This window comes from Sphaerodactylus townsendi, linkage group LG05, assembly GCF_021028975.2.
Source record: "Sphaerodactylus townsendi isolate TG3544 linkage group LG05, MPM_Stown_v2.3, whole genome shotgun sequence".
NCBI classification, from domain to species: Eukaryota; Metazoa; Chordata; class Lepidosauria; order Squamata; family Sphaerodactylidae; genus Sphaerodactylus; species Sphaerodactylus townsendi.
This window is the reverse complement of record NC_059429.1, coordinates 23,251,669-23,278,792: the sequence shown is the minus strand read 5'-3', so window position 1 is coordinate 23,278,792 and position 27,124 is coordinate 23,251,669. Positions and strand designations below refer to the sequence as shown.

Here is a 27,124-nt window from a genome sequence, read left to right as displayed (position 1 = left end):
GTTTTAAAAAGAAAAATACAGGATACATTCTGCCCCCACCAAAATAATACTCCATTCACTAAAGTCATGTTGTAGATATCCCAAGATTTTGTACTTCCTGAAAACCAACTGCCTGTACTTCTGGTACTGCACCGCAGTAATGTTAACCCAGACAGCTATCCCTAGAAATAGAGTAAGCCAGCCTGGTGTAGTGGTTAAGAGGGGTGGACTCTAATCTGGAGAACCGATTCCCCACTCCTCCACACGAGCAGCTGACTCTTATCTGGTGAACTGGATTTGTTTCCCTGCTTCTCCACACAAAACCTACTGGGTGACCTTAGGCTAGTCACAGTTCTCTTCGAACTCTCTCAGCCCTGCCTATTTCACAAGGTATCTGTTGTGGGGAGAGGAAGGGAAAGGAGTTTGTAAGCTGCTTTGAGACTCCTTATGGTTGAAAAAAGTGGCCGTTGCGCAGGGGCCCTACTCAGGACTTTAAAAAGTTACATTTTAAGCCCACCTGTTCAAATGAATCTGGGTGGCTCAAGAATGGGAAGGTCCTGCAGGAGGAAGAGCAGAGGGGTACCCCAGCCAGGGGAAGGAGGGAGATTAACAAGGCCAAGAAAGGTTACTTGGGAATCTATGTCTCTACCGCATAGCAGTTGACATCTCCTCAGGAACCAATTGCTGCCCCTCCTGTTCCCTTGGTATTGTCTTGCTCAACTAACAGCTGCAGCTTCTGCCTTACCAAGGACTGCCTTACCAAGTGACACCTGCCTGAGGTCTCCTTCTCTTCTAATGGCAGCTTAATATTTGTTTGTTTGTTTGTTGGATTTATAGGCCGCCTCACCCCCAAAGGGCTCGAGGCGGCTCAGGGTACAACTGTTCTCAATAACAGCACATAACATACATAAATAAAGCTTCACTAGATTTGACCAACTTTCTTCACCCGATTATAGTCTGCCCCATTCTTTCAAACTGCTGTGCTTACCCTACATTGGAACCAGTTTTAAGTAAAATAATATGAGAGTCTGTTTCTCTTCAGTTGAATCACTGGCCCTGGTCCTGAATGAAGGAGTTTAGTGCCCTCTGCATCTAGACTCTTGAGGTTATTCAGAAACATTTGTTAAGAGATGAAAATCAAAATGAAGCATGGATGTGAAATGGAATTGGAAGCAGGGTAGAATGTGATTAAAAATACCAATTTTATAACATATAGAGACACATGAGAGGCACTTGAGGAAAAATGAAATCTTGACCAGAAAAAGAGAGAAAGAGAGAGAGGTAAAAAAACAAAGATACAATGACTATTATATTTTCAATTAGTCTCAAGATAAAAGCAGGGAAATTAATTCAGCAAGACGAGTATTAAGAATTTGAAGAAGACATCTCATACAAAACGAGCCTTTTTTAGGATGGATATACAAACTTTTGTTGCGATTTGATGCAGAAACTTGTGAAAATATATATAGTGAAATGGATGCAAAAATTCAAGAAGAAATATCTTTTTAACAATGAGAACATTTAGGAATAAAAGGGATAAAATTTGCAGCCTGCCCAACATAAAGAGAAAACTGGTATAAGATGTTTTATCATTGGTACATATCTCCAAAATTCATTGAAAAGATGTATAAGAATTATAAGGGGAAATGCTGGATATCTAAAGAAGCAGGTGGCTCCTTTCATCATGTGGTGGTTGTGTAGAACAGTGCAAAAAATCTGGAAAGATATACACTCACAAATACAAAAAAAATCCTTAAAAATTCAATTTCTTATGGACACCAAGCCAATGCTACTAGGCATAGTGACGAAGAACATGTCAGGAATTTCAGAAAAACTGTTGAGATGTCTGACAACTGCAGCTAGAATGGTACATGCAATAAGATCGAAGGCATAGGAACGCCCTAGCCTGGAGAGCTGGGAAAATTAATGAAGGGACAGTGGAATCTGTGAATGAAATGCCCAATCAAGAATTCCAAGGTAAATGGAAAATGTCTTGTTTTTATTATTTTCAGAAATAAAGTTAACAATAAAAAGTGAGAATAAGTCTGAAGTGATGTATTTAAGCTATTAATAATTGCTTTGGTTCTAGTATATTGGCAACTGCATTGAAAAAGGGTTCAAAGGAAAAACTGAGTAATTATAATAAAGTAAGAAGATAATTATTTGATAGTAGGATACATATTTTATAAGAAAAACATTAGAAATTAATGATAGTAATCCCATACCAGTGTTTTAATTATTATACTGTCTATTAGAATTTACTTATTTTTAAAGATTGTAAAACCTGTTGATTATTCTGTGATTTTATTTTTATTATTATTATTTGTATAAATAATATATATTGTATAATATAATATTGTATCTTGTTCTTGGGCTATATACTCCTTGAGGGGGTTAGCACTGACATTTTCTTCACTAAATAGCTCAGTTTTGGGCATTTTAAGAACATAAGAAAGAACCTGCTGGATCAGACCAAAGTCCATCTAGTCCAGCACTCTGCTACTCGCAGTGACCCGCCAGATGCCTTTGGGAGCTCCCATGCAGGATGCGAAAGCAATGGCCTTCTGCTGCTGCTGCTGCTCCCGAGCACCTGGTCTGCTAAGGCATTTGCAATCTCAGATCAAGGAGGAACAAGATTGGTAGCCATAGATCGACTTCTCCTCCATAAATCTGTTCAATCCCCTTTTAAAGCTATCCAGGTTAGTGGCCATCACCACCTCCTGTGGCAGCATATTCCAAACACCAATCACACATTGTGTGAAGAAGTGTTTCCTTTTATTAGTCCTTATTCTTCCCCCCAGCATTTTCGATGTATGCCCCCTGGTTTTAGTATTGTGAGAAAAATCTCTCTCTGTCAACATTTTCTACCCCATGCATAATTTTATAGACTTCAATTATATCCCCCCTCAGACGTCTCCTCTCCAAACTAAAGAGTGCCAAACGCTGCAGCCTCTCCTCATAAGGAAGATGCTCCAGTCCCTCAATCATCCTCGTTTCCCTCAATAGTTTTCTCAATAGTCTGTCGTGAGGAACATTTTCAAGGGGTAAGGTTGACAGCATGCATGTCTTCAGCAGTGCTGTCCATCCACTGTTTCTTTAGTCTTCCACGTGGACGGTGGCCTCCAGGGTCAAAGTTTAGGGCCATTTTTGCAACAGAAGTCTCCTCCAGTTGCATAATGTGCCCATACCACCGGAGCTGTGCTTCCTTCATTTTCTTTGTTATTGGTGTAATTCCAAGTCTTTGTCTTATGTCTTCATTTGTAACACGATCGGAAAGAGTCAGGCCAAGCATCCACTGGAGCATCTTCGTTTCCATCACATGAAGAGTTTGTTCATGTTTCCGAGTTGTTGGCCAACATCATATAATATAATATTGTATAATATATTGCATTATATATATGTGTGTGTGGGTGTGTGTATAATTGTATAATCGTATGATATTATTTGTATAATTTTTCTGGCTTTCTAAGTGTCCAGATTCAATACAAGATCCATTTTCTTTTCTACTGTTCTCATTGCTTTCATTTTTTATGTTATTGTTGAAAAATAATTTTTAAAATTATTTTTAAAAAAGGAGGCAGGGTAAGGCTAGTTTTTGGGGAGAGAATGCGTTCTGTCTTCCATTTTAAATACGGCCGCTGCTTATTTGACCAGAAAGAACTGTCAGACTCCCATCTGGTGAAGTGGACTCTCATTAATGAAAGCTGATGATACCACAAATAAATCTGTTATCGTCTGTAAGGTGCCACAAGGTTCTTTGTTGCACGTTTTGTTCTTCATTAGAATAGCTTATCTCTCTCTCTTTTTTAAAAAAAGCCTCCATGTATTCAAGTGGAAAATCCATATGCAATTCAACCTAGATCCACTCCTGTACTTGGTCACTGTCCTTCCTAACCCACCAGGGTAACACTAGAATTGCCAAGTGGTTTGTTCTTCATTATCTGTTGTCTGTTGAACATTGCGTCTACACCTTCCTTTATATCCTGACATTCACTTCCACCTATTGGACAAAATTAGAATGACAGCATATTTGGGTGATTTAACTTTTTTTTTAATGGTGTAATAAGTCAGCTGTGATTTAATTGCAGAAAATATGTTTTTTTAAATTTGTTAAAATGTTCAGTCAATTTCTGTAAAAGTGGCTATAGTGTTGATTCTGCAAGGCAGACCAGTATTACCCTCCTTGCTACACAAAGTGGAGAGTCCGGTTTGCCTCTGGGTCACTTCCTAAGTTTCTGACTGGGTTGAGATTTGAGAAGTGGAATTTGCAGCTCATAGAAGACCACCCAAGGTTTTTTTCTTTTAATTTCATTGTTAGTGTTTTAAATATTTTTTAAAAATTTAAAAAGCAAAATAGGGTATATGTCACACTTTTTACAAATCAAATCATCACCATATGCAGAGACCCGAAACCAAGGTAACCCCACATGCCGCGCAGAACATGTGAGATTCATCATCAGTACATCACACCAAAACGAAAGCGTTCACAATAAACCTGCAACTTAAATGATTTAAGTTCTGTTTCAGAGGCCCCATTTTCATGGCCTCACCCTCAGAGATGAGATGGCTGGTTACCATAGGTGGAAACTGTTCTGCGATGACACTTTGCTGATGACTTCAGTCCCAACATCGGCTCACCGGGCACAATTATTTTAATCTTTCGGTGCCAAATGAAAGCACTGTTATTTGCCCAACATTTTGTCGAGTGGGTATGGGGCGGAGCGGGGCAGGAAGAGGGGACTGGCTAAGAATCCCCTGCCCTGCATTTACATCTGTTTGAGTTTAGGTTCTGCTTTTTTCAAAGTTGGTTTTGGATTTAGCACATTCTTTTGTTGTTGTTTCTTTTTATGTTTTGGTTAACTTGAAAAGATACTTGACCTGTTACTTTTATGGTTTGTTGATTTTTCTGCTGCTTCTGTTATAAGTTACTGGCATGTATTCTAATGCCGTCATGGGAGTGGGTGGGCAGGGGAAACAAACATTTTAAATGACCATTCAGCATTCTCTCTCCACCCCACTCCCATCAGCATTCTCTCTCCACCCCACTCCCATCAGAATCCTTTTTGATGGGAGTGGAGCAGCAGTGGCGTAGGAGGTTAAGAGCTCGTGTATCTAATCTGGAGGAACCGGGTTTGATTCCCAGCTCTGCCACTTGAGCTGTGGAGGCTTATCTGGGGAATTCAGATTAGCCTGTACACTCCCACACACGCCAGCTGGGTGACCTTGGGCTAGTCACAGCTTCTCGGAGCTCTCTCAGCCCCACCTACCTCACAGGGTGTTTGTTGTGAGGGAGGAAGGGCAAGGAGATTGTCAGCCCCTTTGAGTCTCCTACAGGAGAGAAAGGGGGATATAAATCCAAACTCCTCTTCTTCTCACACATAAAAAGTAGACTGTCTAAAATCTAGGAGGCCAGCGCAGTCATTTGCAGTAAATCATCATCTGGGTTAACTATTGGTTCCTTTATTAACTTTCTGATTCATATCTTTTGAGATGCTTGTTCATGGGTGAGTAACGGGAGTGGATTTTTTAAACACTCTTGAGATCCATATCTTCTTGAAATTTACATTATTTTATAACTTTATTAATTCCAAACTCCCTTCTAAAAGCTCAGGGAGGCACATAGGATTTCCTTCCTCCATTTTATCTTTGTAATACCCTTGTGAGATAGTCTATCAGAAGACATAAATAGCTCAGCGCCCTACAGTGGATTTCCTGGCTGAGTGGGGATTTGAACTGAGTCATTGTTGAATGTTTCAGCCACTACGCTCCACCCCATTGGCTCTAAAACTCTTGTTGTTTAAATGCTTGAAATATATGTTCTCCTCTAGTAAAATGTTATTAATGCATCTGCCAAAATAAATCTGTTGAGTCCGTATTCAGGTCCACTCCGCTCAGTTTTCTACAGCATTGTTGCTTTCTTTTTTGTAGATCAGAAACACATTGACCATCGAGTGTTCTTCTACCTGTGGATCGTCTTCTATTTTATCAGCTCCTGCTACACTCTTATCTGGGACTTGAAGATGGATTGGGGTCTCTTTGACAAGAATGCTGGTGAAAACACGTTCTTGCGGGAGGAGATTGTCTACCCACAAAAAGTGAGTAGGCTGACTGCTTTTGCCAAGATGCCTGGAAGAGCTTGAGGTGGAGTGCAGGAACTTGACAGTGTCCTCACGAAGTTTTTCTGGTCTGGGCATCTGTGTAAGCTATAGAGTCCAATCTGTGCTTTACAGAGTAGACTGAAGCCTGATTAATACATGCAGGAAAATGAGTTTATATAATGCTGAAGTGATAAAATGGACTGCAGGACCTCAGACTGCACGTTGATCATGTTGGGTCACAGTTCGGAACTTCCCCTATGGTTAAAAATTCCCTGCAAAATAGCCCAACACCAAACAGCACCACAGACTGGGGCAGGGAGGAGGAATGGGGGGTTCTTTCTAATGGGGGGTTCTTTCTGTTGTTGCTGTTTGCTGGGAGGTTTTTTCGTAGAAGGATCATAACTAGAACCCACCTTAAGTAGTGCTGTCCATTTGCCACCTCAGTATTCTCCTACATGTGCAAAAGCTAGGCCTTGAACAAAGTAAAATTATCTTTTTTTTTTAAGAGCCAGCGTGGTGTAGCGGTTAAAAAAGGTGGACTCTAACCTGGAGAACCGGGTTTGATTCCCCACTCCTCCACCTGAGTGGCAGAGGCTTATTGGGTGAACCAGATGTGTTTCTGCACTCCTACATTCCTGCTGGGTGACCTTGGGCTAGTCACAGTTCTTCAGAACTCTCTCAGCCCCACCAGTCTCACAAGGTGTCTGTTGTGGGGAGAGGAAGGGAAAGGAGCTAGGAGAAAAAGATGGGGTATAAATCCAAACTCTTATTCTTCTTTTAAACAAAGACCAATAAAGAGAGGCATGTCCCCACCTTGCTTTATGATTTTATTTGGGAACAGGGCTTATGGGAAGATTGGGAGATGCCTTTTCTCCTTATAGCTATTTATCTCTTCTGCTTGATGTTTCTTCAGGCCTACTACTATTGTGCCATTGTTGAGGATGTGATACTACGTTTTGCATGGACTATCCAGGTGTCCATCACCACCATGGAGATTTCCCCATATGCCTCAGACATCGTTACCACTGTTTTTGCACCACTTGAGGTTTTCCGGTAAGATGTGTCAACTTAATCAGTGATTCCCAGCGTGTTTGCAAACAGTCCAGTGTATCACATAACCCCACATTGGACCATGTGAACTCTGGTGGGACCATGTGAACTCTGGTGTTGCCTAAGTGTACTCCCTGGCCCAGCATCGTCAGCACCCAGAATTTATTTATATTTATTTATTTATTTTTTAAACTTTTATACCGCCCCATCCACCTAAGTTTTAGAGGAACCATGCTGTCAAATTCAGCTGCTTTACCTGCCTTTGCTTGCCACTAGTTTTCTGTCAAGGTGGAAGATTTTTACCCCACTTGATGACTTTCTTGTTCCAGCTATCTAATCTGTGTAGCTCCTGGTTTGCAATAGCTATGAAGAGGCTTTTGTATCTTAACTACCATTGTCTTCTCCCCCCCCCCCCCCCCCCCACCCCCAACTTTCCCATTAAGGCGGTTTGTGTGGAATTTCTTCCGACTGGAGAACGAGCACCTAAACAACTGTGGCGAGTTCCGTGCTGTCCGGGACATTTCGGTGGCGCCGCTGAACGCAGACGATCAGACTCTGCTCGAACAGATGATGGACCAGGAAGATGGTGTCCGAAACCGCCAGAAAAACCGGGCGTGGAAGCGTAGCCAGAGTGTGTCCTTGCATCGACCCCGACTTGCTTCACAGTATGTCTTAAGTGCATCTCAATACTTCCTTTCTTGCATCAAGAATCCCATCCGGACAAACATGAAACCCATATTGTGTAAATAAGGCTAGGCTGGGAGAGCTGTGATTCGTATACAGCTTTACACCACATCTTGCTTAGCTGGGGCTTGTAGGAAAGTAAATGTATTCCCCACACACAGCTGTATGGTGGAAGAAGAAATGGATGTTAACACAGAAAGCTTGGAAACCCAGTGTGAGTGTGCAAATCTAGTGTTATTTCATGGGCGCTTGTGATTGGGTCCGTGCTGAGAAGTATGAGCAAATTCGGGTGTGTTCAGGGCAGACAGGAGTTCCCATTCTCCCAAGACTGTGCTCCTTCAGAAGGTAGATAGGGAGTTTCCATTTTTGTTGCTTCCTGCATTAAAAGGGAAACTAGGGAGTCTTAGCAGAAGGGAGAAACTTGGGAAACTATCAGCTAAAGGAGAAAAGTTGTAAGCTGCTCGCTCAGTCCAAAGCAAAATCCATACCAGCAAAAAAGATATCTGTCTGTGTAATATCTTTTATTAGGATCAAACAAAACAGTGTCCATTTGTTAACTTGCTCCCAGAAACCCAGGGGCACTATGTAATGCAGCACCATTTTAAATCTGCCTGCTTACTAAGAATTGTGTACAGCAGGGGGTGTAAAACGTACAGCCTGGGGGTTGGATGCAGCCCCTTGAGAGGCATAACAGGTCCATGAGCTAATCGAGGCAGCCCCGCTCCTGCTCTGGCCTGGTGACCCTGCTGTAGGCTTGCCAATCCAGGTACTCACCAACCCTGCTGTGGGCTCACTAGTCTAGGTATTCACCTTATCCTGCCTCAGGCTCTCCAGTCCAAACACCCACCCCATCCTGTTCCCAATCTGACCTTGCAAGCCCGCCCCCCCCCCAAGTGCCAATGCAGATTCGCTAGGTGAGACAGCCACCCCTCGCCCAGTGCCAACCACCTTCCCCAGTGCCGATTTGGGCTTGAGAGCCCCCCTCCCAGTGCTGATCTGGATTGGCAAGGCAGCTAAGGAGCCCAGCCCCCAGGACCCAACCTGACCAACTCCTGCCCTCGTAACAAATCAGTTCAACACTTCTGATGTACAAAATTCTGACGATATCAGGTCCAAAGATCATCGGCATACACCAGCCCCCTTCTTGTAGCATCCATCCTGATAAAGGGTTCTGGTGAACTCAAACGTTTGCACACTCTGTTGTGCCATTTTGTTCGGAACCTTTCCTTGCTGTTCACATTAGTTCCATCTATTATGTACTGTGGCTGGTAATGATAGGCGTGTTCCCTTGCCTATGGTAAATTTTTGATTTTGTGCCCTCAGAATTAAATAGGCATACAGTGGAACCTCGGTAATCACCGGTAATCTGTCCGGCGGTGCTCGGCGAACTCCGAAACTGGCATAAACCTAGACTACGCCATTTGCGCATGTGCTACGCAAACGGCGTAGCAAATTTACCCAAAAAGCGTAAATTTGCGCAAACAGCGTAGGCGAACACCAAAGAGCCCAGCGACAACCAAGGAAGAAAAATGGCCAGGTGCAACTGATGAACTCTGAAACCAGCATAAACCGAAGACAACGATTACTGAGGTTCCACTGTATGTCAAAAATCTCCCTGGGGTTAAGTGTTAGTGGGGTTGTTATTAGTTTCGCCAAGGTGCTTTGGGCCACACATGCCCTCTGATTTTGAAACAGGAATAGGATTGGAACCCAAAAGGAAGACCAGAGCATTGTGAGAACAGCTTGCAATGCTAGTGACTTATCTACTAGGTCACTTCTGATAATTAAATATTTAGCACCCTTTATGGGATTTTTAAAATGAGTGATGAGGACCAGACACTTTTAATTTTTAAACAAAAGGTAGAATTCTTTGGATGCAGTGAATAATGTACTGGAAACCAATTTTTCTGTGTCAGAATGCCATGTAACTCTCAACGTCTCCAAGAAGGCAAGGCAGAATAAAATTTTTCAAAATAAATGAATACATAAACCAGGGTTCCTATTTCCAAAGTATGCAGCGAGACAGTTTGCTGACCCCAAGTGCCTGAAGACAGATTGAAGCTCAAGGTGTGTGGGTGTGTTGCAGTCTGTGCAGTGGGAGGATGCGAGACAAAGGCATGCATCAGACACAAGAAGAAGAAGAGGAGGAGGAAGAGGATTTATATCCCCCTTTCTCTCCTGTAAGGAGACTCAAAGGGGCTTACAATCTCCTTTCCCTCCCTCCCCCCACAACAAACACCCTGTGAGGTGGGTGGGGCTGAGAGATCTCCAAAGAACTGTGACTAGCCCAAGGTCACCCAGCTGGTGTGTGTTGGAGTGCACAAGCTAATCTAGTTCACCGGATAAGCCTCTACAGCTCAAGTGGCAGAGTGGGGAATCAAACCCAGTTCTGCAGATTAGAGTCACCTGCTCTTAACCACTACGCCACTGCTGGTCTTAGGTGTTGCAGGCTTTTGACCAGAGGCATGGACATTCTCAGGATTTTTTACATATCCATGACCCCCAGAAGCTTTGGAATGGCCCACTCCTTGTTGTCAATATAAATCAAGGGTTTCCAACCTTGGCCCTCCAGATGTTCATGGACTACAAGTCCCATCAACCCCAGCCAGCACAGTGCACAGCACAGCACAGTGCTGGCAAGGGCTGATGGGACTTGCAATGCAAAGCCTTTATTGGCATACAAAAATATTACAAAATCACAGCCTAAAATATATAATCATATATAGCTGATGGGACTACTTGTCCATGAACATCTGGAGGGCCAAGGTTGGACACCCCTGATATAAATGTTTTTCTTTGGGAGTTTCTTCCATCGTAGCAGCTAGCCAACAGAGGGAGCTGTTAATAAGCTCTGTTGCTTCCACGCCTCAAAGTGTACAGCAGAGAGAGCAGATCTTGTGCCCTTCTGGCCTTTCGCAACCGTTTCTCGAGTGACCTTCTTTTTAATTCTGTGTTTTCCCAGGTCCAAGGCTCGAGACACCAAGGTGTTGATAGAAGACACAGATGATGAAGCAAACACATGAAACGTCTACAGAGCCTAGTTCCACATCCCTTGTTCTCTCTTGCTTTACTACCCTCCCCCCAACCAATCCAACCTCTGGTACAGTTCCAGCTGAATACAGGAGAAAAATCTGAATACACTTTCTGAGCTCTTCCGGACCGGATCCTATGGACTCCAGCAAGCTCACTGTGTTTTCTTTTGTTTTCTTCTGGTTTTTTAATTTTGATTTTCCTTGTGGGTTTTTTTTTTCAATTTAGAAAAAAAAACTTCGTTTTTGCCAATCAGAAGGACATTTAAGGAAGGAACTGTCTTAAAGATTGTTTACAATCTCATCGAAGGACAAATAATCTGGATGAAGAACAAGCGTTGTCGTAGGGATTCCCTGATGGGACTCTGCCGAGAACTCGCTCGGTCTCTGCTCAGTCCAGTTTTGACTGGTTGAAACTGGACCTGCATTTTTAACTCTGGCTCATATTCTCTCTCTCTCTCTCTCTCTCTTTCTGTCCCTCCCTTTTTTGTTGGTTTATCTTCCTTCATATCTAGCGCCAAGGCACTCACTGCACTTGCCGGAAAAGTGCACTTAGAGCAGTACCTTCATTCACGAAGCTACTTTTTAATTTGATGTAACTTTCTTAAATAACTTTTTGGGGAAAATGTGACGTTATTTGTTGCACATAGTTTTCACCACTATTTATGATAGCTAACAACCAATTCAAGAAAGGTTTGAAAGTCCTGTGCAATGAAGACAGCAACTCTCTAAAGACCAGGCGAGTGGTGGGGGAAGGGGGTCGGAGTTGTAGTTCCTGGATCGCTCTTGAGAGGTCGAACTCTCCAAAATACCTCTTGGGTGAGAGAGCTTGCACTGGTTTGACCTGGCATGTTATTTTATTTTAAGCCAAAGTTTCTCTGATTGGTTTTATTTGCTGCTGGTGGTCCTTCAGGAACCCGGGCACCTTTTGGTTTTTAGCCAGATCATCCTCATCTTTCTTTCTCTCTCTCTCTCTCTCTCTCTCTCTCTCACTCTCTGTTTGTAATGTGGCTGTGCAGAAAAAAAAACCTTGACCAATGACCTTTTTAGATTTAGACCTGGCTTAGAAAGGTTAGTTACAGCGAAAATGCTGTGCAGTCCTCCAGACAAAAAAGAGCTTTAGTTTGGTGGTTGAGAGTGGCTTTTGTTCCAACGAGCGGAGTCTCTAGGGCATCGTCCCTCCCATTTTTTAAATAGGGAGCTACTGCACTGTTCTGTTACTTCGGCTGGGCCATCGATGGAGAACTTGGAAGTGAGGGAGGGAGCAAGCTGCCTTGCCTTGGGAGTATGAGGCGAGGTGCACAGCAGCCCCACTTGGGGGTCAGCCAGACCCCTCCAGAGTTTGTCACTTAGATAAGTTAGACATTACGTAGTGACTGCAAGACCGAGGAAGTTGATATTGCAATAGAAAGGGCTTTTTACCGCTTTTTTTAAAAAAACAAAACAAAAACAAAGAAAAACTCTTTTGCCTGACTTTGGCAAAGACTTGTCTGACAATCACTGACCAAGGACATCCTCAGGTTAGCTTTTGTTTCCTTTTTTTAAAGACCGATCCCCCCCCCCCCCCGGCCCCTCCGTTCCCTTACCTAGATCCTGATTTCCCAGTTTAGTGCTAGGTCTGTCTTCTTCAAGCATGACGACTTCTGGGACTTCTAATTGGTAGGCAACAGCTGTATAGTTTTAGCAAATTCAGTAGGGAAAAAAATGGCAATTCAAAAAAATAAAATCCCAGAGCCCGTAGGATAGAACAGCAGCATGAATGTCAAAGGCGCCCGTCCCCACCCCACCCCACTCACCCTGCCTAGTCGCAAGCCTGCGTTGTGTATGCTAAGCGTTCGTGCTTAACGTTAGCAAATGAAATCTTATTTGTGCTGTTACACAGTGTGTGCGTGTGTGAAGTTAACACCATATACTGGGGGGAACTGCTTCAGGTTTCTTTAACTCGGTCTCTTTATCCAGGATTTGGTTTTTGCTGCAAGAGCTGCGGCATCTCTTTATTTTTTTAAAAAGCTGATTGCAGTTTGTTGCTGGTTCCTTTCTTTCCAGGAGCCCTCTTGGGTCTGTCATCAGAGGCACCCTATTAAACAAAGAGGACTCTTTGTTCTTACAATCGGGTCCCCATTCAATTAGTTATTCCCCACCTATCTTCCCAGGCCATTCACGAGACTTATTCTATGGGGCTTATGTGACTGTGTATATATATTGTTGAAGAAACTATATATATATATATATATAGTTTCTTCAACGATATGTATTATGTGCCTCTAGCCCAGAGGAACTGAAGGATATCTATTTTATTCTGAGCAAAAGCAAAAGAATTCAAAACTGAAGGGTGACTGCAGGTCGGGGCTTCTTCTTAGTCAAGAGAGTCAGAAAGTGAATCTTGGGCTCACTTGTAATGTCGAGAGGCTGTATGCTGCCGCCATGTCCTTCTACTCCAACCACTGTGGAAAGATAATGCTGTATCATTGATTACTAGGAGTTATATTAGTCCTTTCAGTCCAGAGTCATTTAGTATTCCTAAATCAGGCTGTTCCACTATCTAAATAATTGACCAGTTGGGAATCCTGCAAATCTGCCCTTCTTGGATAGCCTCTCATTTCCCTCCTTACTGGATTCCACCAGAGCGTTGCAGTTTGGCCTTGGACAAGAACAGGTGCGCCTGCACCAGGGTGTCTGCAGTGAAGAGAGGATTGCTCTGTTTTCATTCTTCGATTCATTCTTAGTTTTGTTTCGTAACTCATAAAATTGCAACTGATTGCCAGCAGCTTTCCGGTTGGTCGTGAATGGATCGCTGCCCGTGACTCTTGAAGAATAAACAGCATCTGCCTGTGAACTGAATAAGGTGTGAAAGGAACGGCACCTCCGCCATGGGGTGCCTGCCAGTCCGTTGGAGTCCAGTGCCGCTTGCAACTTGTTCTAGCCCAGAGTATTCAGTGTCAGTTATTCTCGTTTGTGTAAAAGAACGAGACAAGAGTTAGGATTAATCAGAAGAATCATCCTAATAGTAGAAAATCCTTCTCATCCACTAAATTCAGGTAGGATAAAGAGAATGGACCAAGGCTGGAGATAGAGTTGAAAATGGCATGAGAAGGTTATCGTTCCCTTTTGGTGTGCCTTTTTTTATCAATCACTGGTGTCCCTTCTGATCAACAATTTTCAAAGTACTACAGAAGCAAGTTGCCATGGATACTAGAATACCTGTTTCATTATACCACGAGTGCTTTGTAAAAAGCTGTTGTCTGTCTCCAATCCATGTAATTCATTTTAGACCAGTGGAAACACTGGTAGGCTCAGACACTGTGCTGCAGGACAACCTGACTGGCTGTCCATTGCCTTCATTTCATTGATCAAACTCTAGAACCAAACAAGAACCCCCCAAATCACTGTCAGGGCATTGGTGTGAAAGATGCTACGGAACGGCCCAAACTTTGGGGAGCAGCAATCTCCTGTCAGTGAGCTGGATGTTCTTTTGTCTTGACAGCCACTGCAAACATCCTAAGGAATGGCGGATTATAGAGTCGAGTAATTTTTACTTTCATATGTTTTGGGCAAATATGGTTTTTGCAGGTTTCACCAAAGTAGGGAGTTCATTTCAAGTACACTTTTTCCACCAATGGTTAGCATACCAGATCCAGACAATCTGTAACAAGCTGCTCTGACTTTTGTTTAATGGTGTGCTTGGTATCATTGCTTTGTTTTTAAGCAGTTTTCATTAATACCTGGAAAAGGCAATGATTTCTGCATTGGGATGCAGTAAGGAAAAATTACAGCCAGAACCAATCTTCCTGAAGTGAAAACGGGGCGGGGGGGGGGGGGGTTGTCATCTTTTTTATTGTTGGAGAGAGACCATAGTTTGCTACTTATGGTATGTACACAAACCGCAGTTTCATGTCTGGTGAATAAGGTTTTGCAGGTTTATATATTGTTTCAAAATCGTGCAAAACCTGTTTGCCTCACAAGTAGTAGAGAAATAAACATGCAGGGCAAATATCTCAAACTATTTCAGCTCATTTAGGACGTGCTGGGCTGGATCCCAAACAACCAGGATTTGTGCCCCACTTCACAACTTTCTACCCAGCCCCTGCAGGCCAAAATCCCCCCCCCCAAATAAATACTGTCCCCCAGGACAAGCATTTTGGGCTGCAAAGGGAGGGAAAGGTGAGAAAGTCATACTCTGCTGATGAGACTCCTTCCAAGCGATCCATGCCACTTCTGTCTCCAGCCCTTGTTCCAGCAGATTGTCCCTTATTCTTCCTTCTCTCCAGTTGCCTTTTTTCTATAATTAAAAGATTATTCTGTATTTTGGAAAAGCAGATATCCAAGGTGGCCATGTGGGTGAAAGTTGCATCTTTTAGCTGATGCCAGAATAGGGGGATTTCTGCTTTGTCTGCCCAAGAGAAGTGTTTGGAGTAAGAATCCACAGTAACATCTCACTATTTTGGTGTCTTTTTAAAACAATCTCCCCATCGGCAAGGGAGGAAAGATTCCTGTAGTCTCATTTCAAAGAAATACTGCATTTATCTGACTCCACCATGGTTACCAGATTATGAAGATCCTGCATCTCTGGCAATCAGACATAATTCTCATCATGCAGTTACTGCAAGTTTAAAAGTCTGTATTGTGGAGTAATTTCATGCTTGTGGTCTCTCGGAGTAGGAATGTTTTGCTATCATCCTTGTCTCGTACTGTTTTGAATCAGTCCAAGGTTATCTTTGATAGTGAACAAACTCGGGTGAGTGAGTTGCTGTCTAAATCAGTAGTATTTGCAGATTTCCTGGAAAACCTGTATTACCTTGAAAAATTAGGAAGCCTTCAAGGAGAAAAAGCAGTGGCAGACTCAACTCAGAAAAAGCTGTGGCAGACTCCACTATTACTAAATTTCTGCAGTGTATAGCTCCGTGGGAACGTTGGATGTGTATAAGTAGAGCAACGAGGCCCAGTGGGTGTGGATGTCACCCTGGGTGAACTGACTATGCACCCACAAATCCTTTCCAATATGAAATAATTATTTAGTTATAGGCTCCCCTGATTGATAGAAAGCTTGATAGCCATCAATCAAGGTATCGTCCCAGCCTCTTTGAAAGGTTCAGGTGGTTCAATTTCAGTACAGATATGTTGTTTTCTCCCCCCAATAAGGATTTGTCAGTGAGTAGCACTGTTTGTCATGGCTATGAGTCTGTGGTGGGACATCGATGGTTCAAGAGGGGCAGATACCTTTGTTTGAGTACTCCTACGTCACAACTGCTCAAGATCAATGACAAAGAAAGCCCAAAAATTCCAACCAGGATTCATCCAAGGAATGAGTAGAAATTTTAGACTGCCCTGTTCGCTTTTCTCATTTTACTAGAAGCTGGCTATACTTTGTTTGTGTGTATGTGTGTGTGTTTCACTCCCTGGTATCTAAGTCACTGATGTAGGATTGGGGCAGGTTAGATTATCCTGCTTTGTCTTCTCAGATAAGGCAGAGATCCTGATTTTTCAGAGGCCAAAGCAGTGCAGCAGTTTAGGTGACCACATCTGAGCCCTGCATCCCTTTGCTTCCCTTTTGGTAGCTTGGAGGAGAATCATCTTCCAAATCTTGGAATTCTTGGCTGAAACTGATGTTGAACTGGGCAAGGAGATGACCATCTCTTTGTATCTGGAGGATGGGTTATTTTCCACGTTAATACCCTTCTCCAGCACCTTTTTGGCATTTCTTAGATTAGAATTTGCCCCCTCAGCGCGACTCAAATAAGGTAACATTGAAAGGAATGACTTGCTATGCATCTTTGGGCAAAGATGTGGGCATCTGTGTAATAAAAAGAAACCTTTGTATTATTTTGATGTATTCCTGGAATGGGGGGAGGTAGTCACCAGTTTTATAATTAGGCTATGAAATAGCTCCTCTTTTAAGATGGTACAGTGGTGAAAGATGAGCTTTTTTGTTGCTCTAGACCAGGCTTGTCCAACTCTGGTACCCCCCAGATGTTCATGGACTACAATTCCCACCAGCCCCTGCTAGCATGGCCAATTGGCCATGCCAGCGGAGGCTGATGGGAATTGTAGTCCATGAACATCTGGGGCACCAGAGTTGGACACCCCTGCTCTAGACCATGAATCTTTCCTCTGCAGCCTGTTTAGTGGTCTGCTTCATGCCCTGTAGATTCTTCTGGTGCTTGGTGAGGACCTTAGTCTTTTTCATTCACAACCCTGCCCTTCCGCTCTCTTTGACTCATTCACATCTCTTCCTATCCTTCCAGTGTTGGTCTACATGATAAGTATATACTATAAAGCCCTGAGCTGTAGGTGTCAAAAGTAACTATGGAATGTGATTTTAGTCCTCTTGTGGGTGCTTTATTCTCTCTTTTTGTTCTTTTCTTCCTTTCTCTATCCCCTTCTCCACTCATCTTTTGGCTCAGTGGAAAAGGTGAGGACAAAGACTTGCTGCTTGCTTGGAGTCATGATGATGTTCCCCGTGACTGCGCTATTAGCTGCCTCCTTCTCCCTCCCCTTTTCTCCCCCACCCTCCAATGGATATAAGATTTTCTGAAGTGTGGAAATACCTTTCTTGATAAGTAGGTTTAAAAAAAATGCACAATGTGGTCCTGTTTCATAGTTCCTAGGTGGTTGTATTAAAAAAAAAAGTTAATGTGGTTTCTGTGTTTTTAAAAGGAAAAAAAAGTGATTGGTTTATTAATCTGTCCTTTTTCATTATAACAAGCTTTGTTTTCCAAGGTTTTCCCTGTCTGTTTTTGTGTTCCGTTCATTGCATCTGTCTCCCCTGCTGACTTTGCACAGATTTTTCTTCAGTACACAAACACTGAACACAGATCACTCAGATTAGTTTGTTTACTGGCCTGGGGTTTGCACAATTACACAAACATGGGTGAACCCAGCTTTCCAATTTCAGTGACTTTGCACAGAAGAAATTCTCAGCCTTAAGGGACTTAGGTTGGATCCTAAGATGGCCTTGTGGCGGGAGAAGGCAGTGGGGGCAGAACTTGTAATTTCTGAGGACTTTCTATTTAAACTGCTGCCCCACCTCCATCCGTAAGAGCAACTTTTTTGTGTGGCGTGGAAGACTGCTGAAGGTGAGGTTCTGCTAATCACAGCTGGAAAGACATAGCTACTGCTGGGGTCCAGACACATTCACCTGCTTAGAACTAACACAAAACCCTACATATTGGTGTGAGAAGTGCAGCTCCTAAGGCAGTTGGGAATTTAAATCAATTTATTCCTTCACTGGTTATCCCTAAGAGAGGGTGTTTATAAGTTGGGAATGCAACTAATAAGTTTTGGAAATGAGCCTGTAAGCTGGGAATGTGATGGTCTCGGACCCTTAAGCCAACAAATGGACTCTGGAGTATTGATCAGTAGCGTTTATTGAGCAGGCGTCGAAGTGCCACACTGGTAAAGCCCATTTTGGCGAAGATGCATTCACAGTCCCCCTTATCGCCCAAGCAAGCCCCCCTCCAGTTTTCCCAAGAGTTTGTGAAAAACAGCTTTTGGAGCGAAGGCATCCCAAGGTCTCCAGCAGATAGCAAGAGAAAGTCGCCTGCCCCATGAGATATCGAAAGCAATATTGTTCCGAATGGGACAAGAGGGCCAGGGGAAACCTAGTTGTCTACAAGCGTAGGAAGCCATGAAGCAAAGATCAAGGAAAAAATGTGCAGATGGCAGTGGTTACATATAGCAGGCTGGTTACATATATCTCAATGGCAGCAGTGTGTTATTTTAAGCAAAGACATGGTTCTGGGAATACCTCTCAATCAACTAGATAGCATCCCCCTGAAAGAATGCAACAAATAGGTTTTGGAAATGCGTCAGGTTTGTTTCCCCGCTCCTATACATGAAGCCTGCAGGGTGACTTTGGGCCAGTCACAGTTCTCTCCAAATTCTCGCAGCCCCGCCTACTACACAAGGTCTGTTGTGGGGAGAGGAAGCAACTTTGAGACTCTACAGGTTGAGAAAAGTGGGGTATAAAAACCAGCTCCTCTTCTGTGCAAGCAAGTGGGTGCACGTGGGTAAGAAAAGGGACTTGGTAGTAGTCGTGGGGTGGGGGCTGTGCACTCTGGGCCCCATAAAAGCCACTCTGCACACTCTGTACCCCTTTTATGAGGAGAGACAACCCTTGAATGTGACATGGAGCTGCAAAGTTTTTGAAGCAATATATGCTGCTCAATCTGATACAGAGAGGCAAAAGCATCATTTGTACATTTGATTAATTCAGTGTGCACACTTTTAAAAACATGTCTAGCATTTGTACTGGAGAGGACCATATAAAAATGCAGGCTAACTGCAGGCTTTCATGGGATGTTATTTTCTTGAAAGCAGGAAATATTCACAGTACAAGTGTACAAATGGTTACTTAGGTCGTTTTTTTGAAAAATACCATCAGATTCTGCCAATGCCAGTTGAAATTACAGCCCCAGCAAGTCCAATCACTGCTATAATCTCTCCCTTCCTTTGCTGTAGCTTTAGTCCTCTGTCAAAAATAGGTTGTGTGGCAAATCAGTCCTTGGTTCTCTTCTCAGGCCTGATGAGATTTACCAAGTGTTACCGGAAATTGAAACGTTTTGTTTTGCCACTGCAAGCAGCTAGTGAGGTAGAAGGAGGGTTCTTCTTTCTAGCACCATTTTCTTAGACTTTTCTGGAAGGGTCGGTGTTCAACGGAGCATTTTCCAAAGCCAAAACTGGAAAAACCGCATGTAGTATTGCAACCCTACGTACGAGGCAGGAACGGATTAAAACAATTTCATAATCCCTCATGATTTTCTTTTATTTTCATCGGGATTATGAAACCAATCACGGATATCAAAAGCTCCAGTTTAAACCAGCATTTTGGGGACAGATGCTTTGTGGCGATGGGGGCGGCAGTCCAAGCAGAGGACTTAGCAAGAATGAAGAATGAAGGTTTCTGTTCCATTTAGCAAGATTCTCCTTGCCCTCTCTTTCCAATCCCCTCTCCAGCACGATGCTGTTTCTAACTGAGATGGCTGAATGATAAACATTCAGGTAAGGTTTGCATCTTGAAGTACCCATAACTCTATGTTCTGCTTGCTGCAAAGCCAAGGATAAGGATGAATGTTAATCGGCAAAGGCATGAAGAGCTATTTCCTTGGCCAGGGGATGTCCGCTGTGACATGGTTTAAGAATTTGCTGGTGTAGGCAGATGATGCTATATTGATCCCAGAGCAAAAGGCGCAGACCGTGTAAATGCTGGAATTATGCAGATATCTTTCTCGGACATAGTATTTGGTATCATTCAAAAGTCTTGTGCCAACATCAATACAAGTTGGTGCAATAAAGCTGTCTGGTTTTCTATAAATGAATACACTTTTTATTTAGCTTTGACTTTCAGCCCTGTATACACAGCTCCCTACCATTTTGCAATTTTAATCCAAGACCCCACCCTAAGAATCCAATGTATGCTTCCCATTAATTAAGGCCACTGTCACTTTCAGCATATGCCCCACTGCAAACTACATGCGAGTGAAAATGGGGGGAGGGAGCTAAGAAAGTTGGACTGTCAACATACCTAGATGGTTGCCTCTGACTTAAAATGATAAACTGAATGCTGTTTATTTAGCTTACGTTTATCAGCAAAGTTACGTTGAATCCTCCGATCAGCTGAACCTTAAAGTAGTTCTCATCTCTCATAGGAGGAACATCATGTTCAGAATTGTTGGCTTTGATTGAAGCTGATAATACATATTACACACAACTGTACTTAGGAAGTTTAGAATGTGTGTCGCTGGATCTTCATCCAGAAATAAACAAAGAATGTCTCCGTATGCCATGCACTGGAAAATTGACTTGATCCGTTTGAAGCAACTGTGGAAGTTAAAAGAGAATAATATGAATCCTTTGGCCCAAGACGTTACTTAGTGGCCCCTTTTCAATATCTCTGCCAAGCTCCTTCACATCAAAATCCCAGTCTTGCGATTCAATGCTTGACATTTTACATCAAATTTGGGGGAATTAAAAAAAAAAGAATTGTGTATGTTACCCTTAATTAAGTTCAGCATGTACCCAAATCTTGATGCATGGAAAATTGTCCTAAAAAGCAGACTTTTAATTCTCACCACACCTTAGCAAATGCTTTCTATAACAGTCCACCCATTGACCACATGCAGCTGTATTTACATGTTCTGCCTCTGTTGCCTGCATATAACCTTGGTCTGATGGGGGGAGACATTCTTGAAAAAGGGCTGTTGGCTTGGTTCAGAGTTGTTAGGCAAAAAAAAACCAGAGCATTACTGATCTATTGGGTCGCCAGCACTGACGTCTGAACGGTGAACCAGTTCTAGATTATGCATAGATGAAGCCAAGACAATCCTGATTTCACTCTAACTCTGCTTGTGACTCATCTTTTCCTGCCCTTGCCAAAAGGGACCAATACTTTTCAACTCAAAACTCCCCCTCCCCATGCAGAAGATTAGCTGTTAAGCATTTGGAATTATTTTTGAAATGCAAAACGTCTAAGTAATTTCCAAAGTTGAGAATGTACAATTGAAGCCATCGAAGAGCAGAGAAGAGCGCCCATTTTTGTGTAACCCTTGGACAAGTGTTGTCAATTTATAATCTCAGATGTCAAATATGGCTACCAGCTCCAGGTTGGGCACTTTCTGCAGATTGAGAGCCTGGGCAGGAGAGGGACCTTAGTGGGAGCAATGCCATAAAATCCCCTTTCCAAAGCAGCCATTTTATCAGGGTTAACATTTTATCTCTGTAGCCTGGAGAGTCGTAGCAATTCTGGGAGCTCTTCAGCCTCCACCTGGGGGTTGGCAGCCGGCCCCTTCCGCACATGCAGAATGATGCACTTTCAATCTGCTTTCACCATTGTTTGCAAGTGGATTTTGCTATTCCGCACCGCTGCAAAGTGAACTGAAAGTGGATTGAAAATGCATTATTCTGCATGTGCGGAAGGGGCCTAGTTCTGGGTACTTAATGTGGATAATCTCAGCACTGTGTGCCCATGCTGCGAAATGGAGCCCTGACCTTTGAATCCTCCATTATTACTATGTTATGTTACATTATTACATCTCCCATGGACCGGCCTTTGCAGACCAAAAAAAGATCCTCCAGGGCAGCTTTGTTTAAAATTCAAGCCGGCTCCCTCCAAAAAATGGAGACTAAACAATTCCTGACTGGCAGCCAGAGGTGGCCGGCTTCCTCGCTCCTCCTCCCTTCCTCGCATCCCTTTCTCCAAACTTCCCTCCAACCAGCGGCGGCCCTGAGGTGTAGAATTACTCCGCCGCACCTCCCAGCCAGCCGCTAGGAGTATTTTCGTAGCATTTGCCCCAGTTGAATCCGAGCTTTCCCCCCTCTTTTCCATCCCCTCAGCCTCTTCCTGTAGGGCCATGCAGTGGTGCAGCCATGGCAACCGGACGGTCCCTCTAAACACGGCGCAGCTCCTGCAGCGGGCTGTTCTTGTGGTTTAGCATGCAGGGTTGGGGGGGGGGGGGGGCTTCTCTGGTATGCAGCTCCCAGCAAGCAAGCAGCAAGCACAAAGCCGGTGCCAGCTCCCTAGCGCACACTGGACTCGAACACAGCTGGCTGGCTTAAGAAAGCAGAGGCTGGCCAGAGGGAAGGAGAGGCGGGCGGAGGGGAGCCGAAGGGAGGAGAGGTCAACATCCTTGCTGAGAAGCGTTACTCAAACTCCAGCCGAGTTTTCCCCTCCTCCCTTCTCCTTCCCTCCTTTCTTTGCATCCTGCACTTTTGAAGGGGTGTGACGCTTAGCAACTCCACCGCTGGAAAATTGGCTTTTTCTGAAATCCAGGCCGAGGCCTAGCTGGGCACTCTTAGACCTGTGCACTGCTGGGTAACTTTGGGTGACTGAGAATCCCTTCTGAGGACTGGGATCTTTGACATTTCTAGTTTTTGTTTGTTCGCTCTGGTGGGTTCCCCCCCCCCCCCCTTGTTCCCTTTTGTTATTTTCCTACTGCTTAAGAATATGGACTTTTGGGGCTGTTGAGGAGCCTGAGGAAACTTTTTGGTGGTATTTTCTGGAGCGTTGGTGGTATTTTCTGGAACGTTGAGTCCTGCTCAGAAAAGGACAGCTGGAAAGAACAGGATGGGCCTAACGTCCCTCTCAGTTTGCGAGGAATTACTGAGACATCCTTCCTCTGCGTAGGATCTAGCCTTTGAGCGATGGGGTGACTGGAAACCCAGCCTGTGTCCTCCTCGGCTTCGAGTCCCACAAAACTATATCGGCCTGTGCTGTGGAGATGGGCATCCCAATATGGTGAGTTCTGGACAAAGATGCTCATGTCAGGCTGTCCCTTCTTGCCCCCACGGAAACAGGGGGTCCCTGCGGTCACTTTGAGGCGTCTTGGTAAGCTGGCGGTTTATTGATCGATCTTGAAAGGTGCTACTTTAATTTGAGATGGGCAATTCTTGCTCGTTTGCCTTTACGTAGTCATTTTTCTTCTTATCTAAATGTTACTCTCTAGTTAGAACTCAAGCAAAAGGGGAGAAGGAGAGGAAACTATTGGATTTGAGGGTTCTTTGGGCAAAGTGTTTCGGTGGGACTCTGGAAAGATTTTCAGAACGGAGAATTCTCTCTCCTTTTGCATCAGGCTTTCTATGCTTCCAGGCCTTGCCAATCTCTAGTGGAGGTAGCCCTAGGAGGTAAATTCCTCCTCCTTTGTCAGAGGGGCAGAGGTGACGAGAGGATAGTGGAACAGATCCTAGAAGGCCCTGGAATTGGGCTGAAGACATGTTTTGAAACAAACCGGCATAATTCCTAGAAATTACCCTACCTCCAATCCGTACCCTGCACCACCCCTCTCCCCATTTAATTCTGGTTTTGCTGCTGTTTCTGGAATCTGCTTCAGTTCTTTGCCAAAATGTCTAGTTTTTTAAGCTGCCTGCCTAATAACAGGAAAGGAAGCAGCCATACCTGAGGCAATTCAGCAAAGCCTGCACTCTCCTTTCAGTCTTATAGTCCTTTTCTTGGAGGCTGCCAGCTAGCAGAGCAATGTTTCCCGTCACCTGGCCATTTAGATCCTGTGGCAAAATTAGTGTGACTGACAGGTCCCTATGCTACCATTGCATACGGCCTTTCTGGGGTATACAGTTTCCATGATGAATTTTCTCAAGTTCTCTGTTGGTTCTTAAGCTCATACCTGGAAAGGTTATTTTGATAAGTGCTGAAGTACAGATGTATGTCTCACATTAGAGGAACTGCCTTTATGCTAGCAAATCTCAGTTCTTATTTTAGTGTAGAAAATGTATTCTTCATTTTTCCATACAGTTGAATCACCAAAGCAGCTTATAAGGAAAAGCTCCAAATGCAACAATAGTTTAAAAATCACTAAAATGTAAAAAATCAGCAATAGAAGTCTAATCCGAATTTTAAAACTCGAGAGAAATGCAGTACAATTTCAATATTTTACAAGGCCTCCAGAAAACCTACAAAGAATCAAATAAATTCACTATTTAGATAGGGTTGCTAACTGGTTAGAGAGGAGAGGAATCTCCTTAGCGTAGATGTGGTGCCAAAGAGTTTGCCCTCAGAAGGAAATTAATCTCTGTAGTTTTGAGATCAGTTGTGATTCTGGAAGAACTCCAAGGCCCATTCTGCACATGCAGAATAATGCATTTTCAATCCATTTTCAAGGCACTTTGAAGCTGGATTTTACTGTGCGGAATAGTAAAATCCACTTTCAAACAATTGTGAAAGTGGATTGAATGTGCATTGTTCTGCATGTGCAGAAGGGGCCAAACTCTACCTTGAGAATGGTAACCTACTCTTCTGGAGGAAATGGTCAAATTAGGACCATAGTGCAGGAGGGAAGGGAATTCAGCTTCTAATTTGAACCCCGGTAGCTATTAAGACCTGGCACCGCACTGCCCAATTGCAGGGTAGTAAAATAGCTAGATGTCAGCAGTCTATAGCACACAATTTGGTCCGTCCTGTGGAACTGGCCTTAAATAGTGTGTCTGGTGGGAACAATGGCCTGTGACAGTGCTAATGTTCTTTAATGACCAGGAATATTGCCTGGGAAAGATGTGAATGCCAGGAGATATCTCTTTTCAAAACGCCATCAGAGCTTGGGGCATCCCAGCTGGGGCTCAATGGCAGGGGTGTCAGTGTGTGTGTCAGGGTTGCCAGTTCTGGGTTGGGAAATACTTGAATATTTTTGGGGGGGTTGGGGGGGAAGCCTGAGGAGAGCAGGTTTTGAGGAAGCAAGGCGCTTCAGTGGGCCAGCATGGTGTAGTGGTTAAGAGCAGGTGCACTCTAATCTGGATAACCGGGTTTAATTCCCTGCTCTGCCGCCTGAGCTGTGGAGGCTTATCTGGTGAACTAGATTATCTTGTGCACTCCAACACATGCCAGCTGGGTGACCTTGGGCTAGTCACAGTTCTTTGGAGCTCTCTCAACCCCACCTACCTCACAGGCTGTTTGTTGTGAAGGGGGAAGAGAAAGGAGTTTGTCAGCCCTTTGAGTCTCCTTACAGGAGAGAAAGGGGAGATATAAATCCAACTCTTCTTCTTCTATAATGCCATAGAGTCTACCTTCCAAATCAGCCATTTTCCTCAGGTGAACTGATCTTTGTTGCCTGGAGATCATTTGTAATACCACGAGATCTCCAGTTACCACCTGGAGGATGGCAATCCTAGTATGTCAAGTAAAAGTGGTTTGTGTAAGGTAGATAATCAGACACCTGCAAATTCTCTGAAGCACCTTGGCGTACAGGAATATTATGTAGTGCTTGAGTGGAGGTAAAGAGCTACTTCTACTGGGCAGGACATCCCAGAGAGAGGTGCTGTATCTTGTTGATATTTTGACCAGCTCCCAGCTGTTTCTCTGGCCCCTTCCGCACACGCAAAATAATGTGTTTTCAAACCACTTTCACAACTGTTTGCAAGTGGATTTTGCCATTCCGCACAGCTTCAAAAAGCACTGAAAGCAGTTTGAAAGTGCATTATTCTGCATGTGCGGAATGAGCCATAGTCTTTGCCCAACTGCTTTCACTTAACACAGCCACACTGTCTCTCTTCCTTACCTTCTCCCTGCCTCCATCTGCATAGGATAATCCCATTCATGGTAATCAGACAGCAGACCCCATAGTTCTGTCCTTCTTCGGTGAATTCTGGCCCTCAGTCTAGTATTAAAATTATTTAACTCTCCTCCTGCAGAAGAAATTGGAGGGGTAGACAAGAAAATAAGCACACACATAAGATAATTCACATATTACCAAAATGTTTTCTCATCATCATGCATTTGTAATTCTTTTGACTAAGACTGAGGCCTCCAATCTGGTTGTGAGGATGGCCAGTGGGCGCCATGGTTGTGAGGATGGCTAGTGGGCACCAACACAAAATGGCTGCCATTTTGTCCTTGGTCATTTCAAACCAATCATCCTACTACACTGGAGGTATCTGCTTCTAACAGGACACTGCAGACACAAAGGTAATGGCTCTTGTGTGGTTCTGAAGTACCTGCTCCAATGAAGTGCAGGAAAGCCAAGACTGGCTTATTGCCTTTGGGAAGAAATGCTTTGTCAAAGAAGCCAATGGGCTCCATTAAACCTACTGGATGATGACATAGCTCCCATAGTCCCCACACTGCAGTTCAGTGACTTAAGAACTCTCCCTACTAGTAATTTCCAGTCTTCCCCTCCCCAGTTAGCATCCCACGAAGGCAGTGTTCCCTTCTAGACCTGGGCATTGTTTCTCTCCCAAGGACATTGTTTGATGATAAAGACAGCTCAGGGAAGTGGGCAACCATAATGGGACATGGTCATGAAAATTCCAGCAGCAGTCTACTCTGGCAACATGGAATTGAGCATTGCCTGTAGTAGATTCCCAGTTAAACCAAGCATGCTTTTGCTTCCTTTGTCTGCTCCCAAGCATAGGTAACTGGTAATAAGATGGGACACAGCAAGAACACAGAGAAAATTCCTCCTTTGAATGCCTTTGAAAAGAGGAGGCTGAGAGTACAGGTTGCCATGGGCACAGAGCTCCTTTCCCCAAGCTTGTGTGAATCTCTTAGAAGCAGCAGTCTTGGACAATAGCAAACGGGAAAGTAACAGTTCTTCTAACCGTTGAATCACCAAAGCAGCTTATAAAGAAAAACCCCAAATGCAACAACAGCTTAAAAATAACTATTGAGCAGTTCCCTTGTTTCTTATATTCAGTGATAGTCACTGGAAGATGCTGCAGTAGTTGATAACGGTGGGGAAATGCAGGGCGGGGTTTGTGTGTGTGTGTGTGTGTGTGTGTGTGTGTGTGTGAGAGAGAGAGAGAGAGAGAGAGAGAGAGAAATGGTTTCCTAAGGGGTGCAGCAAAATG

General features: G+C 43.8%; 2 protein-coding genes across 3 annotated transcripts in view; both read left to right on the top strand.

Moving 5' to 3' along the window:
• Positions 1-17,560, top strand: part of XPR1 (xenotropic and polytropic retrovirus receptor 1) — a 146,549-nt gene extending 128,989 nt beyond the window's left edge. Inside the window, exons 12-15 of the mRNA XM_048496150.1 lie at positions 5,908-6,074; positions 6,991-7,130; positions 7,571-7,792; positions 10,774-17,560. Of these exons, the coding sequence (XP_048352107.1) occupies positions 5,908-6,074; positions 6,991-7,130; positions 7,571-7,792; positions 10,774-10,834 (590 nt within the window). The 3' untranslated portion in view covers positions 10,835-17,560. The remainder of the gene's footprint in view (positions 1-5,907; positions 6,075-6,990; positions 7,131-7,570; positions 7,793-10,773) is intronic.
• A 4,630-nt stretch (positions 17,561-22,190) lies between these two features.
• Positions 22,191-27,124, top strand: part of KIAA1614 (KIAA1614 ortholog) — a 60,502-nt gene continuing 55,568 nt past the window's right edge. The window contains exon 1 of one of the 2 annotated variants that reach the window (XM_048497973.1): positions 22,191-23,069. The gene's annotated coding sequence lies outside the window, so the exon portion shown is untranslated. Of the gene's footprint in view, positions 23,070-23,125; positions 23,160-27,124 lie in introns of those variants that run through there. The other variant, XM_048497974.1, reaches the window with a different exon arrangement.